Here is a 19,507-nt window from a genome sequence, read left to right as displayed (position 1 = left end):
ATCCACTGGACTAGTTAGCGGGCAGAGAGAGAGGTCAGGTGTTGGCCTGGCCCGAAGGCCCTTGGCAGCGCCCCCTCCTGGCCGGGCAAGGTTGTGGCACCCTCGCCTGTCTCCCCCCCTCCCTCCCCACCTTTTAAGACCCTTCGCAGCTTTACAGTGAGAATTCTCTTTTTCACGTCCACCGCGTAGAGGAACGAAGTGCAGGGCATCGGGCAGGTGCAGTACTGCCGCCAGACGAGGGCCCACTTCTCCATCTTCAGGGTTGACAGGACCAAGAGTTTGTGCCAAGCGTGTGCGTGGTGTTGCCGCCGGCCTCCCTCGTGACTAATTGCATATCTATTCCTGTCAAACACGCGTACCAGAATGTACTTGAAACTGTTATCTTTGTGCTCTGTTGTTTGAATAATTAAAGAAGTTACAGAGACTTTGTGCCGTGTCTGTTCTGTGGCAGAATTCCCGTCCCATCCTGTCATCTGCAACTCCCGTTTTCTTCCACCAGGTTGTCCCAAATATGTGAAAGAAGAAATTTCATTGAGAGTGCACACTTCGCATCCATCAGGGGTGGTGATGGGCTCTTACGTGTGGGACAAAGCACGAGGCCCGTCCATCTGAGGAAGCTGCCAGCACGCGGCGGCCTGTGTGTGTGGGAGGGAGGCAGCCCCATCCTCTCCTGGTGGAGACCCTTTGCTGTCAGCATCACATCCACATGGGAAATACTGGGCTGACATGCAAAGAATGCCGGCTGGTTGCAAGATTTGGCAAGAAAGCAACAAAGTGCCTGCCTGTGAGCCAGCTCCAGGGCTGGGGGGCGGGGGGAGGCATCTGGGTGCCCCAGTGACGCAGAAAAGTGGCCGGTCCGTCCTTGTGAAAGAACCATCCACTCAAGGGGGTTGAGAGGTCCAGGGAAGTGACCTTCATAGTTTCTCATCGGCCAACCATGGCCCCGGGGACAAATCGGCCCGCAAGCCGAGATCGGGTTTTACATTTTAAATGGTTGAAAATAAAACAGCTAAAGAAGAATATTCCATATGTGAAAATTCTGTAAAATCTGTAACTCAGCTTCCATCAGCAAGTTTCTCTTGGAAGCCTACTCCCCCCACCCCACCCCACCCCACCCCCAGGCTGGCTCATTCCTCTGCCTGCTGTCCTGTGGGGGCCTTCAGGCTCCCACGGCTCCCGAGAAGCTGCATCAGGGACCACGCAGCCCACAGAGCCTGAAGTATGTACTATCCGGGTCTTTACAGAGAACGTTCGCCAACCCCCGTCTAGGATCTCATGGAAACCCAGCCCGCTGTGGTGGGGCTGGAACGTAATGGGGTGAGGCCAGCACAGCACATTTTCTATTGGAATTCAAAGGCTCCCATTGCTCCTCGCTGCGGTCACAAATCCAGCAAGAGCTGGTGGTGTGACAGGCGAACCCTGTGCTAGCCTGGAGGTAAACTGGAGACACCCACCTGTAAAGACCCACGAGCATGCAGGCTTCATCCCAACCTGGTGAAAATCATCACCCCCAGGGGGAAAATAGGAAGCCCGTGTTTGGAGGTAACCTTCTTGGCTTTTCTTGGCTGAGCCTGATTTTCTCAAAGGAAGAAGAAACTGACAGTAATTCACCTTCTATAAACAAGCTCTGGGCCCACCAAGAAGACAGGGAAACTGCATGAAGGTGGCGTTTTCAATGGGTGTCTTTGGTTTTCAGGATGAGGGCAGCTATGCTCCCAGAAGGGGGAAACTGGTTTAAATAAGAGGCTCAAGAAATCTGAAAAGATAAATTCGAAGAAATATTATGCCGAAAACCCAAGGATTTCCCCCGTACAACTGAACCGGGTCCTGGGTGGAAACTTCCACGTCCCAGGCCAGGGCCTGGGTGTTTGCTTCCAGGGGAAGGTGATGCCCTTTCCGTGGACGCCAAGCCTCATCCCAGGCGGGAAATTCCCTTTCTCCAGACCCGCCCCCCCCCCCCCCCAGGAAGGCTCAAGACTTCCCTTTCTGAGCCTCGCCACCAAAAGGCAGCAAAACAAACCCGATGTCTTTGGAAGGAGCTTTGGGCGCCGGGTCCCGGTGTCTGTCACCCTGCGGGTCCAAGTCATCAGAATCCCAGCCGAAACCCTGCAGCCAGACCCAACAGGCAGGCCGCACATGGGCCAGGAAAGCAGGAGCCTGGGCAGAGACGTGGGCGGGGAAGGGGGGCTGTTTCAGGAAGAGCCCCAGAGCGTTGGCATCGGCACGGGACCACCAGGTGGAGCTGGACCTGACCCCTCCCCCTGCTGCTGGTGGTGGTACTCCGTGGCCTATGTGGCAGGGCACAGCCAACCTTCCTGAGCCCGGGGCTCTGCGGGTCAGTGCCCCATCGCTGCCAGCACCGGGCGGCCGCCACCCCTTCCGCGGACGCGCTCCGGCTGGCCCGGCCGGCCCCGTCTCTTACCTTCCCGGGACGGCGCCCGCCCTCCCGGGCCTGCGGCCGCTCCGCTTCTCGCTGGGACTTCCGGGAAGCCTCCTTCCCCTCGCCGCTGCCCCGGGCAGCAGAAGCGCCAAGCGCAGGAGGCGGCTGGGAGCAGAGGGCTGGGCTGCGGACTTGCTGGCTCAGGGCGGCACCACGCCTCCGGTTCAGCCTGCTCGCCGAGAAAGTTTCCCGGGATCCGGCATCACGGAGGGGCAGCCGGGCTGGCAGGAGAAACGCCCCTGAGTGGAGTCCGAGCGCCCTCTGCTGGCCACGGTGGGAAAGCCGGGCCTCGCGCCCGGACAGGGGCCGACAGTGATGGGACCGCCAGCGGGGGCTGATCAACACAAAATATCAAAAGTACCTTCAAAAAGAGGGCAGTGGCAGCAGGAGAAGCCCCCAGAGAGGGGTGACGTGTGGGGTCAGAGCCGACAGCACCGCCCTGTCCTGCATCCCCTCCCCACCAGTTGAAGCCCAGCCGTCAAAGCTGCCCCCGTGCACCAGGCCGGGTCAGTGCTCTAAAGCATCAGTTTCTTATTTATTCTGACCAGTAGTCAAAAAAGGAAGAAGAAAACGATGACTGTGCTGGGAAAACTGAAGCCTAGAAACGTGCGCTGAGGAGGGCGGCAGGGCACCCTCGAGCCTTCCTCTCCCTTAACTGGGGCTGAGGGTCCCCGGGCTGGGAGGCCCCGCATCCGGGCCCAGCTGCAGCCCTTTCCGAGCTGAGGGGCGTGGCCAGGGGTGCGACTTGGCGAGTCCTCCTCCCGAGGGCCGGGGTGGCAGCGTCCGGAGGTTCCTGGACCTGTGGACCGTCACTTGGCTTCCGTGGCCTGGAAACAACTTCCCACATCTTGGGGTGAGTGGGTGACCTGTGAGAGGCTCGTAGGAAAGACAGGGTCACACACGTGGACAGTAGTCGTGGTGGCCTCTCCTTTACCAAGAGGGAACCGCTGGGCTCCCCGCTCCCCAGCCCTCTGACCGGGGGGTTAACTCCGCCCTGCCTCCATTCCACCACAGGGCAGATGAGACAGGGCACCCTGAGGTCCCTTTAAGCTCAGAAATACCCCTGATCTAAGGCTGGATCACTCCTCTGTCCCGTACTCAGGCCTCACCTGGATTCAGGTGAGACTCTGTTGGAGTCCGTCTGCACACACGAAAAAAGATGACCTGACAGTCTTTGAAAATTCTAGATGAAGGCATCTGAGTCCCTGTGAACCCATGTCTGGGGTCGGCTGCCGTGGAGCGCCGATGCCAACACCAGCCGTGTCCTGAGCGACAAAGCACGGGGCGGTGGGGGGGGGGGGGGCTCTTCCCTCGAGCGGCCTTCACGGGGGACCCGTCCCTGCGCTGGACGCCATCCTCAGTGGGAAAGAACCTGGCATCTGCCCCGCCCCGGTGCCCTCTGCAGCAACACTTGGGGACCAGAGACACTGTAGGAGAAGTGCCCCCTCCCTGAACCCCAGGGCTGGCTGGGGCGGGAGCAGAGTTGTGCGCAGGGCGACTGGGGACGGAGAGAAGAGACCCCTCTGCCCTCATCCACTGTAGGCCAGGAAGCACTTTCCTCCCAGCCCCTCCCGGGCAGAGCCCAGAAGGCCACCCAGATGCAGACCCCAGCGCAGCCGCTGCTGGGGGAAAGCACCCCTTTCAGCTCTCTTACTCTTTTTCAAGGAAGAAGTTGAAGAAAAAAGAAGAAACCTAATAGACCAACGCTGATCGAACGTCCAGAACCCCTTCCCTGTTGGAGCTCGCTCTGCGATACGACCGGCCCGCACACGGTGTGCCCACGGGGAGGAGCCCCGTCTCCCCAACTCCCGGCCACGCGGCACCACAGCCATGCTGCCTGCAGCACACGCTGCCTTCTCCGGGTGCCCCAACCCCGTTTATTCGCGTCCAGGGGTCCACGACCTCGGGACGGCCTGCAGGAGAGACTTTCGAGTGACTGCCCTGAAGCCCAGGGCCGAGTCAAGAACCAGACAGAGCGCGCGGCGGAGGGCACCTCCTGCAGACGGCACCAAGCTTGGGTCCCACTGCAGCCCCAGACCCCCCACCTGCCCTCCTGGCCACCAGCCCGCCCACGGAGGGCGCAGGAAGGTGAGCACCGGGGGTGAGAAGGAAAAGGGGAAACTGAGGCAGCCCGGGGGGTCTCAGCCGCCAGCCGCCAGCCCCCGTGGTCCCAGGTGCATCTGAGGAGCCTGCCCAGCCTCAGCAAAGAAGCCCCGACACCCCAAGTCGGCCGGGAGGCTGAGCCGGGAAGGGGCGGCCCCGGGGGGTCTCAGCCCATCCACGCCCATCACAGGACGGGCTGTGAGGAGCTTCGTAGATACATATCGATTTGTTCCATTATCTGTTTCCCTAGTTCAATGGAAGGAGCACACTTCCGTCGTGGGGAGAGTGAAGTGATTTTTAAATGCCAGGAGCTCAGATCCTGCCCGTGCGGTCAGGCCGCCCTCTGCCCTGCAGCCCCTCGCTCCCCCGCCGAGTGGCACTCGGGGGCGGCGCAGGACGGCCCGTTTCATCCCCTCCCGGTTCTGTGACTTAAAGCGACCCCGGCAGCCCTCACGCGGGCCTCCACCTCGGGGGCCCCCCTGGACGCCAGCGCCCTCCCCGCCGCTCCGAGCTATTTATAGGCAGTGCTCTGTGTCGGTCCTGAACACGAGGTGTTCAGTCCAAAAAGAACCTTTTTAGGTCAAGGAAATGAGTTTAAAAATACTTTGCCTGCGCGTGAGCCAGCTGGAGGGCGCAGCCTTCCCATCCTCAGCCTTCTCCGGGCGGACCCTCTGAGCGCAGGCTGGCGCCCTCCTGCCCGTCCTGCCAGCCGTGACCTCCAGCCCCCAGGGAAGACGCCCCAGGGCAGACAGACCCCCACAAGGCCAACTCCAGGAGAGGCAGGGCCCCCGCTGCCTCCTGCTCCCACCCCGGAAGGTGCAGACAGGCAGGTGAGCACACGAGCTTCTGGATGCAGCGCTTGAGGGTGTGGCTGGGTGTGCAAGTGTACGTGTGAGTGTGCGGCGTGCGTGTTCGCAAGCCTACCGTGTGAGTTGTGAGTGTGCGTGCACACGCGTGTGTCTGCGTGAGCGGTGGAGTCCGGGAGGAGTCCGCAGGCGCCGGGACGCAGAGCGAGGCCCAGACTCTGGCTGAGCGAGGACATGCCTTCTGAGTCCAAGGGCACCCGGAGCGGGTGAGGCGAGCTAAAGCCGCCTGTCTTCCTGCCGAGAGAGGCGGCTCAGGCTAGAAACGCTAGGCCCCTGGGGAGTAAAGCCTTTCGGTCACTTCTTCAGTATCGACTCCTCCTCCGAGGATGGGTCTTGAGAGGAACGGAACAGGCAGGTGACGGGGTCCTGGGACAGGCCACGTGGGGACCATGGGGCCGCCGGAGGGGCAGGCGGAGGACAGAGGGACTGAGGGCCCCAAACAGAGCTGAGGGGCCGCAGAGGAGAGGGAAGGGGTCCCCGGGGAGGCTGTGAGCTCCCTCTCCCCAGCCCCACACTTCCCTCCGCTCCTGAGCCCTCGGTTAATACGATTTCATGTCCTCAACCAGGACAGGGGACTTGCGGCAACAACACGCCAAGCCGTGTGGCCCTGGCCCAAACCGGCTGTAGTCAACGTCACCGTTCACAGCACACAGGGGCTGTTGTGCACTGGACAACACGCGTGTGCGTATCTGTGGTACATGTACGCTATGTACTGTAAGCAACATAACGCACATCACACAGGCCCAGCACTCACACGCGTTCGGTAAGTGGCAGCAGTTACATCTTCTATCCAATCGAAGCTGCCTAACTTACCAGTGGGAGGTACCAATGGAAGTTTTCACACACCGCGGTCCTTCCTCAATGGCTGTTTTCTGCAACATCAAGGCGCTGCAGCCGTCTGACGATGCCCTCGAGATGAACAACAAGATGTGTGCAACTGCATCTTGAGTGCCTCCTGGCTGATGGCGAGTGTCAGACATACCCCGTCTCAGAGAAGTCGAGGGTGAAAAAAAGGAGTATCTTACAGTCAACGTACTACAATACAGTGTAGACTTCTTCTCTAGAGAACTTTAAATTTGTTTCACAAAGAGTAAGGGCCATAATGCCATATTTTATAAAATCAATATGGATATTTACATACATATATTAAAAAATATATGTTTTTTCCCGAAGCCTGGGGCTTACAAGATGACGGGATCAAGTCACCATGAAATCCAGGAGGAGGGGGGTGTGGAAGGTGAGGACCAGAAGTCACTGATGTCCAGTGTGACCTGAGGGCCTTTCATCCTCCAAGATTCCCCACCAGGACTCCCAGGAAGCAGCTGCTTTCTACTGAAGGGCTGACAGCTTTGCTTGGTCCCTGGGCCTCATGCCACGTTGGTTTCTGGGCCCCAACCAGGAGAAGACGTCTTGCAGCTGAGGGTGGCAGGGGCCCGGCTCAGGCTCCGTGCCTCCTGCCCGGGCCATGCTCTCCCGTGGCCACGCGCCCCCCTCCATGCCGTGTCCCAGGTGGTCACCGCGCCCCACCGACTCCTGCACAGGTCATGACACCTGAATTCCAAGGAGCGCCTGCAACCGGTCGCTCCCATTTGAAACGTTTACAGTTTCTCTTCGAACAGAAGGGTTTCCTCACTGCACACTCAGCCCCCGTCAGCAGACTGAACGAGAGAGGCTCTCCCAGTGTGCCGGGCAGCCAGGGATGCTGGGCCCCGCGGACGGGAGCACTGAATCCGCGGTCCTCGCAGCCCCCGTGGGAGCAGGTGAGGGGCAGGATCAGGGCCCAGATGGTCCTCCTCCAAGAGGAGCTCATGTGGTACCATCTGGGGACAAGTTCTACTTGTTCACTTATGAACTGAGCACCTTTTGAGTGACAAGCACAATTCTGGGCCCTCTGGATACAGCAGGGAAACAAAAAAAAAAAAAACAGGAAATATTTCCTCCCTTTCTAGAATTTACTTACGTATAGAGTGAAGGGAGGCATGCGATCAACAAAATATACAAAATGTAGTAAGTTATTAGGTTGTATTACCCAACAGGATAGGAGTTCTGCTTCCAACCAGGACAGAACGACCACAACCCAGCTGGTTCTGCCCCTGTACCAGGCATGAAACGGAGTGAAATGTATGCAGCATCTCTGCCAGGTGCCGGACCACAGGCACACAGGGCTGTCATCACACATGGCCGGCTTTCTGCCTGGAGGAACCTTCCAGACCTCAGTGCAGGGCCGTGGACCCCGAGTGCAGCACGCCAGTTCGGCTGAGCCGAGCAGACTGGAATTTGTGGTGCAGGGTCCTGGGGAGGACGAAGCAGAGGAGGAACTCCAGACACTTGCAGGGGGTCCCCGTGAGTCCTGGCTTTCTACTAAGCTGCACGTGTTCCGGGCATGACACCGTGGGGCTTGGCAGGAATCAGCCACGAAGAACCGTGAGCTACGCAGACTGCAGAGGACTCGGTGCTGGGAGAGGAGGCGCTCTGACCAGACACAGCGGAAACATCACTGAACATCCTGGGCAATCAATCTGCAACGCCAGCCCCAGGAGCCCTGAGCAAGGGCCCCCCAAGATGGACCCAACCAAGCTGGAAACGACATCTCAAAGCCTCGTGCCAACCCTCCATGAGATTGGCTGCCTTCCAGAACAAAAATGAACATTCTTTAAATCAGGACAACAAATTCCAGATTCCCAAAATGATGTGTCCAAAATGTCCAATATACAATCCAAAATTACTGGACATTCTAAGAAGGAAGAGACCAGGGTAAAAACTCCCAGGAGAATGAAGTAGTATAAGGAGAGAGAAAATAATGGTAGCAAGGGAACGGGGAGATTATTTAGAGAGTGGTCGCCTTGACAGAGAGCAAAGGCCTGAGAGCGTGCACGGAGAAGGCCAGGAAAACATCCAGGGGCAGAGCATCCTAGGGCGAGGACACAGCAAGTGGAATCCTGCTTGGCTTATCAAGAAAGGGCAGGGCAGCGAGTGTTGGCTCGGGCCGAGTGAGCGGAAGGGTGTGAGATGAGCTAATATGATGGGGGTCAGGGGACCCAAGGCCTGGAAGGCTGTTGTGGGGATTTTGATTTTAGCCTGAGTAAGATGAGAAATCACCGGAGCATTCCCAACAGAGGAGTGATGTCACTTGACTTACATCTTAAGTAAGATGCTTCCAGGGCTTCCCTGGTGGCGCAGTGGTTGGGAATCTGCCTGCCAATGCAGGGGACACGGGTTCGAGCCCTGGTCTGGGAAGATCCCACATGCCACGGAGCAACTGGGCCCGTGAGCCACAATTACTGAGCCTGCGCGTCTGGAGCCTGTGCTCCGCAACGAGAGAGGCCGCGATGGTGAGAGGCCCGCGCACCGCGATGAAGAGTGGCCCCCGCTCGCCGCAACTGGAGAAAGCCCTCGCGCAGAAACGAAGACCCAACACAGCCATAAATAAATAAATTAATTAAAAAAAAAAAAAGATGCTTCCAGCTGATGTTTGGTAACAGACAGTAGAAGGTTAAGAGTGGATGCAGGGAAATCAGTCTGCAGACCAGGCCGGCCTTCCAGGTGAGAGGTTGGTGGCTTTCACTGGGGTGGCAGCTGTGGAGCCAGAGGTGGTGAGTTTCCAGATACACTTGGAGGACAGGGCTTGCTGAGTGTGGGTGGTGCGTTAGGGGGGAAGGGGAGGCAAGGATGGCTCCAAAGTTTGGGGCCTGAGCATCCTTAAGAAAGGAGCTGCCATTTCCTGAGATGGGGAGAGAAGGGCAGAGATCAAGAGTTCAGCTGGATTAGGTGTGAGCTGCCTACTGAACATCTCAGGAGGAACAGAAGGTTCGAGTCTGGGGTTCAGGAGGAAGTCCCCAGGAGGATGGGAAAGTCCATGGGACTCAATGGCTTTAAAGAGCTACTGAATTGCCTGAGGTCATGTAGGGAGTGTGTGTGGACTGAGAAAGGGAGAGGTCCAAGGGCTCTGACCTTTAGCCGCCAAGAAGTGAGGAGGACCCCACCTGGAGACCAAGAAGCAGGTTCCAGTGAGGTAGGCTGAAAACGAAGAGAAGGCGGTGTCCTGGACACCGGCGGAAGCCAACTGCTTCACACACGCCAATGGACTGAGAGGAGTCCTGAGGTTTGATCCTTGAATTTGGTGACATGGGCACCAGGAACATTCTTAGCAAGAGAAGTTTTGGGGGAACATTGGGGTCGAAAGCCAGACTGGTGTGGATTCAACAGAGAATTTTTAAAAGAGAAAGCGGAGGCAGCAAGAAAAGATAACTCTTTCAGTGAGTTTTACCAAAAGGGGGAAAGAAGTACGCATTGGTCACCAAAAGTGGTTACGAGGTCAAGGGAGGATTTTGTCTTAAATGGAGGCTATTGCTGCATGTCTGTTGCTGACAGGAAAGGTGCAGTACAGAAGAAACAATCCAGGGGTGAGAAGAGATACCTGCAGGTGCCGGTCCTCCGGTGAGGGGGGCGGGAGGCCGTGCAGCTGGGATGCCGGCCTTGCATAGGAGCAAGGATGCTTGCCTACCGTAGCAGCGGCCGGAGGTTCACGCAGGGCACCTGAAGGCGTGTTGGGGGCCTGGTGGTGAGGGGATGTGGGAGTTCTCTTCTGAGCGCTCCTGCTGTAGTAATGCAATGGGAGCGGGGAAGGGGCTGCTGGCACTGAAGAGAGGAGGAGATGTGAAAATGCTCCCGTGATCGTGACTCTGACCTGATCGGGAGATACGGTAGGGTTACCCGGCTGCACGGGGGGCTCACCTTTGAGGTCTGCAGCTGTGAATTCCGAGTAGGCCAGGCAGTGTGGCTGCCCGTTTGTCCAGCCGTGGTCACAGCTGGGGTGCGAGTCAAGTGTCCTGGAGGACTGGGGTCTTGCCCAGGGAGCATCAGAGCAGGAAGAGGACAGAAGCAAGGGAGTCGAAAGAACGCAAGGAGCTGGTTCCCAGCGGGAGCCAGGAAACCGACGTCAGGGGACGAGCAGTCAAGAGAGGCCGGGCTGGGGCGGGGGGATCCCGGCGGCGTGGAGACTTGCTAGTCGGGGCGCCAGCCGATCTGGAGTCCAGGAGGTGTCCACACAGGCCACGGGGGATATTTTCTGGCCATGACCCGGTGGCCGACAAGGGGTGGAAGGGGGCAGCTGAGGGCGGAGAGGAAGGCAAGCGACCGAGAGTCTCCATCTCATATCATGTTGTGGGAATGACATTTCCTAAGAGTAACGACCAAAGAAATGGGGGAGAGAAACCGGGAGGGCGTGACGCGGGGGGCGGGGATGTGTGTGTGACCATGGGGGAGGGTGGTGACCCTGGGGAGATGGCATCCACAGTGGGCAGTGAGTGGTAGAGTCCCACCTCTGGTTCGTCCAAGGATTTGGGTCTCCGGCAAGTACCCCTGAGGAGGGAGGAGTTCCCGGTCACGCAGACCCGAGCATCCGACGTGCAGCTGGCTCGGGAGGGAAGGAGGGCTGGGACCTGCATCGCGGAGGACGCAGGCCGGGCGGGCGCGGGGCAGGGTGGGTCCCGGGGCCGTGCCGTTTCAGCTGTGCGGTGACCTGCGCCCTCGGGGCGACCTGCAGGGTGCTCCCCGGCTGGTGCTCGTGCTTGGCACTCGCGGCTGGAAGCTGCAGGGGCAGGGCCTCCCAGTGGTCGCGTAGCCCTCGGCGCCCACCGCCCGGCCGCCGCGAGCCGCATCCACACGAGGACCCCTCCCGACCAGGCCGCCAGCGCAGGGGGCCGCCGTCCTCCGGCCAAACCTCTGCTCTCCTTCTCCCCACGCCGATCTGGGTCCCTAGGCCGGGCCCACCCGTCTCACCTCAAGGCGGGGGGCAATCCATCCGCGAGGGTCCCTAACACGTCCTGCCCCCCTTCATCACCCAGGCACAAGTGTGGACGCAGGTTAGGGAGAGGTACTTGGTGGGAGGCTCAGCGTTTATTTTCTGGTTTGGATCTAACTTAAACCTCTCTGCCTCTCACCCCGTCTACAGGCGACACCAGAAGTGGAGCGAGGAGACGGTATTTTCGAGCATGAAGCTGAAAAATCGCTGTGCTCGTCACTTCTTTAAATCTGGAAGCCACACCTCAAGCTGCAGACATGTGACTTCCTGCGCTTCTCTTTCTTGGAGCCACAATTCCTAAGCGCTGTACTCGCCTAGAGAACTCTTTGACTTATTTTTCTCTTCAGACCTGACTATAAATAATTTCCTTCAAAATATGGAAATACACTGTTGAGTAAAAGAGCCTGTCAGATGAGAGCTGGGTGAGAACCGTGGAGACAGCTGCAGCCTTTCAACAGGAGTCACGGGAGCGCAGAGTACCTCCCCGCCTCCCGAGCCTGCAAGGAGGCTCCCACCCGCCGGAGACACACGCTCTCTCCTCCAGCCCTTGCAGGGATACTCGCCCAGACCTCTCCAGGCCGGGCGGGGGTACAAAGGGCTGGAGACCTGAAAGCACCTTTCAAAGGAGCTCCATTCATAAGGAATCCCCCCAATTCAGAGAAACCCACTTTCGACCTGGCATCTCCAGGTGTTGAGTCCATCTTCCTGAGATCCCATCACTCAACGCAAAGGTCAGCCTTTTAGAAGAAGAATGACTTATCCATGGAATATGGATTAAAATAGAAGAAAAATGGCTTTGACTTTAATCACAAGGTATTTTCCAATTCTGATTGAGGTTTAAAAATTCCACTAAATCAGATCTGAGAAATTGATTAGATGCACTGACCTCTGTGATACATCACTTCCTTCTATGTTCCCCCAAACCAGCCTTCTTTCTCACCTTCTCCCTTCCTTACCTGAAACCTGGGATCCTTCTCCTCACCCTTACCATGGGGAGAGCAGTGCTAAGCTACGGCTTACCTTTAAAAGCCAGTCTCATTTCTGTCAGCGAGGCAGCGGGTGTGTGTGGATGGAGCCCAGGTTCCTGGCCTGTACAGCGTGACGGGAAGTGGGAGGGGGGAACCTCTGGTTTTCTCCTCCTCAAGCTTTTCCTTTAACAATGTTTGGTTTGTGTGTGTGTGGGGGGGGGGGGGGGGAACCTTTATTTTTCTAAATATTTTCAAAATAGACCATGAATTATGAGCAATTTGTCGCAGCGTGAAAAGCACTGAGGATGCCTTAAGTGGGAAGCGGACACAGCAGGGCCAGTGCATGTGGCTTCTCAGACAGGCCGTGTGCACGTGACAGAAACAGAAGTCACCAGGCAATGGCGGTAGAAAGGCACGGGCGACTGATTTTCCCCACTTTCAGTGTTACGATTAGTGCTGGAGTACAGATTTCCTTTGAAAACCTGTACAGATTACTCGTGATGTTTTAAAAAATTAAAGAAGAGAACAGAAGTCTCCCACTTGCAACAAACAAAACACACGACGACGCGTCCGCTCGGTCGGTTCAGACTCACGAGACCGTGGACTGCAAGGATGACAGGCACCTGACCCTCCACCAATGAGACGCCTGTTCAAGGCCAGCGCTGAGCAGAGGAGGCGGGTCTGGGGGGCCTGGGGACAACTCCCAGCCTCGGAGGGACGGTCCCAGGGCCCTCTGTCCACACGGGCAAGACATGGGACGGACCGAACCCGAGTGCGAGAAAAAATAAAAGCTACAGGACAAAAGCAGAAACTGCAAGGTATTTATTAACACATCTTTCAAATTACAGTACAGTTCAAAACATATTTCTCAGCATGGGATCACATAAATGATACACACAAGAATACATTTTTTCCAACCATGTCACAACTGTTCTTCACATATATTCCTGATAAAGCTGTCACAGTGATTAGAGCAAAGTGAAAAATGGGGTAAAACAAGGCAACATCATTTCCCGCAAATGTGTGTAGCGTTTGGTAGAAAACACGGAGTAGATCACCCAGAGGAAAGCAATTCGCTCAGCCCTTGATGTCTCAACTCCCAGTGCGCGCCCCATAACCACAGCTTCAGACTCGACGCCGAGCTGGCCCAGGCCAGCTCACAGCGATTAGCAGTAAGGTTAGGAAGGATCACAGTCAGCGAGAGCGGTAACAAAGTCAAACAGGCCGCCACCTCCCAGTGGAAGAAGAGGCACGCTACCACTAACACTCAACTCATGCAAAAGAGGTCCTGCAAAAGTGGATAAAAACAGAGAAGGGGTGATTAATGGCAGGGCCGGCGCAGGCTGCAGGACGCTGGCTTCCGCGGGGCCCCAGCCCCTGAGTCGGACTGCAAAACAACAGAATCCAGATGTTACTCTCGCCAACCAAAGACCTGGAGGGACAAACCGTGAGTAAAACCTGTCAAAGCAAAGGTTTAGATGTAATCGAGTTGTCGACACAGCACAAAGATATTCACGGCACTGAGAGTGGAATTCTAAACGTTAACATTTGGACAGAGCAGCCAGGAAGAAGCGCCGTCACCAGATGAAGAAGCCGTCACCAGGGGAGACGGCAGGAGAAGAGAATGGACACCCAGCAATGGCGAGTGAAAGAAGGGGCCGCGCCTGAGGACGGGGGAAGGTGGGTTTGGCAGGGAGACCCCCGAAGGAAGGAAGGAGGGTGTGCACCAGGCCTGGCTGACGTGGCCCAGACCCTCAGCGGCAGCAGCAAGACGCGACGGGGAGCCCAGCAAAGAGAACCAACTCAAAAATGGGGGGCGGGAAAAAAAATCAGATTTCAGGCTGTGTTGTCGGTGAACCTGAAAATTAAACAGTGGAATTAAAGCCTTAGAGTTAAAGTCCTCACAAAGGAAGAACAATTCTGGATCCCACGCCTGTGAAAAGCAAAGCTGAATCATAAAAACAAATGATTATCTGCTCTTCCGTCAACAGTATAAATGTGTGTTGCATGCATGCGTGTTGCTTTAAAAACATAAATTATATACTCTAAGACAATACTGCAGAGTGCACACAATTTAAATAGTCCTTTAAAAATCAGGTTCCATTACGTGCCCTTAAAATGAAAAATAGTTTAAAAGAAAATCATGCTAGCAAGAGGTCTACTTTCTAGAGTATATAAATTACTAAATACAGAATATATTAAAACAGTACAACTGTTTGTCCACTCTGGAAAATATTAAAATTCAAAGACTACATCATGTTCCTTTTTAAAAGGCCTGTATTTTTCTACATACCTTTCAAAATTAGTAAAACAAAACACCAACATGGAGGCCTTTTTACATTTTAGTTGGTAAGAAGTAAAAGCAAAAAGCAACTTCTCACTAAAAATACCTGTTCTGCCTGCCCATCTTAATGAAAAGATTTCCTACCAAAACACGGCACAGAAAAGAGCCAGTTAAGATTTTCTGCACCTTCTCTAGAAAGGGCAGGTTACACGTGTAAAACCAATGATCCTTCCCAACCACACGCTACCAGAAGGTATATACCTGGGATCCAATATGAATCAGTGAGTTTTGTTTGGTTCTAGGACACAAAACCAAGGGCACTTTAAATGAGAAAAATTAAATAGGTTGTAAAAAACCTTACACAAAATCCTTAGGATTTAATAGAAGTCAAGGCTGACTGCCTTTGCAGAGTTCGTATTTACCAATGTCCAAAATAACGCGTCATTCACAAGTTTTAAGAAGAGTTGAGAAGGTGAATTAAAATGCTCATTAAATACAATGGAATATCTCAACTTTCCCTCTATCGATGTAAACTCCTGTGGCTTCCTTCATGGGGGGTGGGTGGGGGCGTCTCCTGGTCCTATTTCGCATCACCCCCCCCTCTGTTGGTTAATCCCCTTTTAGAATTCTGTCACTTAAAACCCTGTAAAAAATCAATAATACCTTTCAAGCACCCCACCCCCTCCCCCAACAAACAAAGAGAAAGGAGCTGGGCTTGGGGGGACGGGGCGGGGCGGGGCGGCTCTAGCTGACTACAGGAAAGTAGAAGCAGCTCTACTGGGGCGTGCGTGAAGCCCGGAGAGGCACTAGGGCAGGGAGCGAGGGCAGTGCGGGCCTGCGCCCGCCGGGACACGCTTCTGGACAAGCGGCCTGCTGCCTCTCCAGGATCTAAGGGACAGAAGGGAGGACAGAAGCCCCCAAGAGCGGCTCTAGGTGCTCTGCACACAGACCTCGACCAAAACCTGACCGTCCCCAGAAGGGGACGACGAGCACATTGAGCTTACCTTCAATTAAACAACAAAGAAATTCAAAAACATAAGAAAACAAAAGCCAAACAGAACAAAACAAAAACCAGAAGCCAAAAAAAAAAAAAACACAAAAAACCAAAAAAACAAAAAAAACTAAAAAAAGAAAGTGACAGGTTCTCAAAACAACACGGCCTCAGTTCTCATCTACCCTCCACGCAAGCCAGCCAGGCCTCCTCCTGTCCAAGAGCCCGGTGGTCCACCGAGCCCAAGGGGCCGGACCTGGTGCGGACGACCCTCCTCCAGCCCGGGCCGCCAGCGGACATCTACCGAGCCCACCGTGCCCGCCGCCCGCCCGCAGGCCTCCCCACCAGACCGGCTGACTCCTGTGCGGAGCCAGCGTGTTAGAATAAAGCCTCTGATGGACCCTCGTTAAAACCCCTCCGTGCTACAACTCTCCTCGCCCCACTTCTCGGCTCCTTCTTCCCTCACCCTGGACACCTCTCCCAGCCTCCTTCCAGCAACAAAGTCTGTTTGCATAATTAAGCCAGATGCCCTTTAAAAAAAGACCCCTTTGTGCAGGACCTAAGCTGTCACAATTCAGAAATGCTACAGAACCAAGCACAAACAACTGTTTATCCAGGACCTTTACAAATCATGAGAAGGAAGACCCCCAATTAGGAATGGTTATGATGCTGCCCCCTCCCTTCCCCCGTCCCCACCCCGCCCCCCCCGGTGGGGAGGGGGCACAGACACCCACTTAGCATGCTGCCTGCCCAGAAAGGGGGGAACCCGCAATATTTCTTTTGGAAAAAAAGAGACGCTATTTCTCCTTGAGAAGGATATCAGTATAAGAATTTAACAAATGTGGCCAGACCAACGGTAGTGCAAGGTTACGCTCAGATAAGTAGCTAAGTGAACTTATATTACAGCATAAAATCAAAACAAGATAATGCGAAAAGAAAAAGCTCCTCAGCGCCACACAGTCACCTGCTGTATTTACCTTCTGAGATACACTGATATTTACTGGCTTCTTGAATTTGTGAACAAATAATACACAGGTCAGGATAAATGTATTGACTTACTACCATCTTTATAAAAATCGAATATACACACAAACACATCAACAATTATGGAACTGTATCCATTAAACTTTGATAAGACAACACAAAAGAACTAACAAATAGCTAAGATGCTGCTGAATTGAAAGCATTTCCAATAACATTTCATTTTAAGAGGTCCATATTTACAGGGTATGCTAACTGCTCCTGCGTATCCTTTAAATGCATGATAAAGAAAGAACAAAGATAATGGTTGCAGCAGATCTTCCAAGAGGGTTCAGCTCACGGTGGTCTGATTTCACTGCGAGAAGTGCACCGAAAATGGAAATAACGTTCCTTTCTAATTCTGCTTCTTTCTTTCCTTTTCCAGTTTCCCTCAAGGAAATCAAGCCTTTGTTCCTAGGCCTGGCTGGCACTAACAGAGCCCGTGACCAGGGGCCGTGTGCATCAGGAGGCGACCGTGGGAAGCCTTTCTAACCAGTCCTTTCCAGAAGGCCCGGCTCGACTTGGCCTTTCAAGAACATTCTATCAAGAGAAAGCTTACTTCTCTGTGTGTGTAGACTGTTAACAGACACACACCTGTCCCGGGGCACCCCTGTCAGACTCAGACAACACAAGAACAGACCTTAAAGTAGCCATGAGGTCTGCCTTGAACAAAGGAGCCCCAATAGGATTCGTTTCTTACCACTAACTAGAAGAAAGTATGCCTGAATGGCTACTTTCCTGAGACAACATGCAGATTTTTAGTTTCAAAGCCACAACACACTCAGACTACTTCAAAAAGCGGTAAAATTTTGTAAACTCAGCTCATTGCGTCATTAAGTCCTCAGTGATAAAATAAGTCCATTAACTGTGAGCCTTCCTGCTGCCCAGGGTGGGGAAGTGGTCTGGATCTCTCCTATGTGGTGCCTGCAGGTTACCCAACTCACCACTTCAACGCAGCTCTCTGTGGACGGAGCCACATAAGCTACGCTCCTAACCTGTGAACACACTTGTATCTACTACTTGTGAGGACGGGGCAGTGGCCACTGGCCACCTGGAAGCTCCACTGGAGCACCCGGGGCCAGGCTGGCACACACCACCACCTCCCAAGGCTTAGGCAGGGGCTTTCTGGAACACGGGTGGCCAGGCACCTCAGCTGGGGGGGGTGTTCTAGTGTGTTCTACGAGTGCCTATAGTTTCCTGGAACCGAAATCTTCTGAAGAGCAGCCATCAACACCCACCTTCACATTCCAAGCTCACTCCTAGCACACGGTACCACAGTGGAATCAATGCTACAGAAAGTCTCACCGGGTCTGAAATGCTCTCTCCTCTGGTTCTGGTAACTTAATTTGAAAAAGTAACATAAAATTTCAACTGTGAAAATAAGAAGATACAAGTTCACATGACCTGTGTCTTAGCTCCCAAGAGAAGGCTGAGAAGGAGGGACGCCTTGCTGCAGGGGGCTTCCTGCTCACATCTGGTCCTCGCTAGGCTAACCAGACGCATTAACTGGTGGTAACAGGCTTCTATTTCCCTTAATTCCATTAATAAATCTCACAGGAAACCTTAGGTATAAAATATAGCTAAAAAGTCTGAGTATGTCCCGGTATCATTTGCTCAAATAGTTCAGGTCCACGTTAGAATCAATCCAAAATAGTGAAACTCCTTCATGAGCAGTACGATAAGGCACTTTTTTCCACGTTTGCCCAGCATGAATTTTACTACAGATGACTCTAAGGGGAGGAAGCGTCTCTCACCTGAAGGAGCCTACCCAGAATCCCCCAGACACACTGCGCCACACGCCACGGAGCGCAACAAGCCAGCGCAAACGTCCCCTCGCTCTCGGGTCCGCTGAAGGACAGCGCAGCCCCTGCTCAAAAGGCCTTCAAAAAAGAAAATCTTAATCACAGGTTGCCCAAGAATGTTCTATATGCGTCACAGAGCCGGTGACATGAATATGCCACTTGGGGCTGCATTTAAAAAGAGGAAAAAACCAAACAGGCCTGCGAAAGCTTCAGGCTGTCCTACCCTCCTCGCCTGGCAGGTATGCTACGCAGCTCGCCTAGCAGGGAGCCCAGCGAGGGCTGGAGGTGAGGGCGTCCCGACACCTGCTCTCAGCCTGGGGGCGCGTGACGATGGCCAGCAGCACTTCTGCCGCATTCGGGACGAGTATAAAAAGGGGCTTTCCCTTTGGAACTAGGACTATACAGTTGGCGCTTTTGGAATATTTACAAGAAGCAGAATCGGCCACACAATTGGCACCGCTCCCAACCACCCTCATACCCTGCTTTCCAGGATATGCAACTGCCAATCATAATCACCCGAATTTTAACCTACGTTTTTACAAGAGCCTTTTGAGGGCTTTCTGAGAAGGTAACACAAGTGAAGCTGGTTGAGAAAACGCTCATCTAGCCTGCACTGAAGATAAGTGCAACCATTATCAAATATTCTTTGCTGTGAAAACTACTGAGAATTTGTGACGTTAATGTTCTTTACTCACTCTAAGTCGCTGTAATCGATCATACGTAAGATCACGAAGAACGATGTCTACATGCATTGTAAGCACTTTGAAAACAAAAGAAAGCGAAACCTGTAGTTCTTTGTGGTGACAAGAGAATGTGAAGCGATCTAACACCGAGTCGAGTCTACCGCGTCCCGTAAGGTCAGCTCTTCTGGAGTCAGTGCTGGGCCGCTGGGCGCTCCGGACAACAGCCACGCAGGGCTGCGGACGGAGAGACCTAAGCGCGCGGGGCTCTGCGCGGCGGCTCCCGGGAAGAAATCCCACAGCGCGTGTGCAGCGTTACGGTCGGGCTCTCCTGCCAGAAATCACTCAACAATCAGGGCCACATTTATGTGGGACAAGTCTACCATATGCCTGTGGGGATGTAAAGAAACAGTGACCATTAAGCTACCTCTGCACACCAGCAGCCACCCGATCAAGTAGAAGGAAATATGCGGACTGGCAGAGAAGATCAACACAAACCCAGGGGTGACCACCCACGTCATAAAAGGAGGCGGCGTGCCCTCTCTCTGCA

At 54.5% G+C, this 19,507-nt stretch overlaps 1 protein-coding gene across 6 annotated transcripts in view; it reads right to left on the bottom strand.

The window, feature by feature from the left end:
* Positions 1-12,987: 12,987 nt before the first annotated feature.
* The window catches only part of RBM33 (RNA binding motif protein 33), a 118,659-nt gene continuing 112,139 nt past the window's right edge, over positions 12,988-19,507 (bottom strand). For all 6 annotated transcript variants that reach the window (XM_068549755.1, XM_068549756.1, XM_068549758.1 and 3 more), the window contains one exon: positions 12,988-19,347. In XM_068549755.1, the coding sequence (XP_068405856.1) occupies positions 19,299-19,347 (49 nt within the window). In that variant the 3' untranslated portion in view covers positions 12,988-19,298. The remainder of the gene's footprint in view (positions 19,348-19,507) is intronic.

Source organism: Eschrichtius robustus, chromosome 8 (genome assembly GCF_028021215.1).
Source record: "Eschrichtius robustus isolate mEscRob2 chromosome 8, mEscRob2.pri, whole genome shotgun sequence".
NCBI lineage: Eukaryota > Metazoa > Chordata > Mammalia > Artiodactyla > Eschrichtiidae > Eschrichtius > Eschrichtius robustus.
Note: the sequence above shows the minus strand (reverse complement) of the source record. Positions and strands in the feature narration are given on the sequence as shown.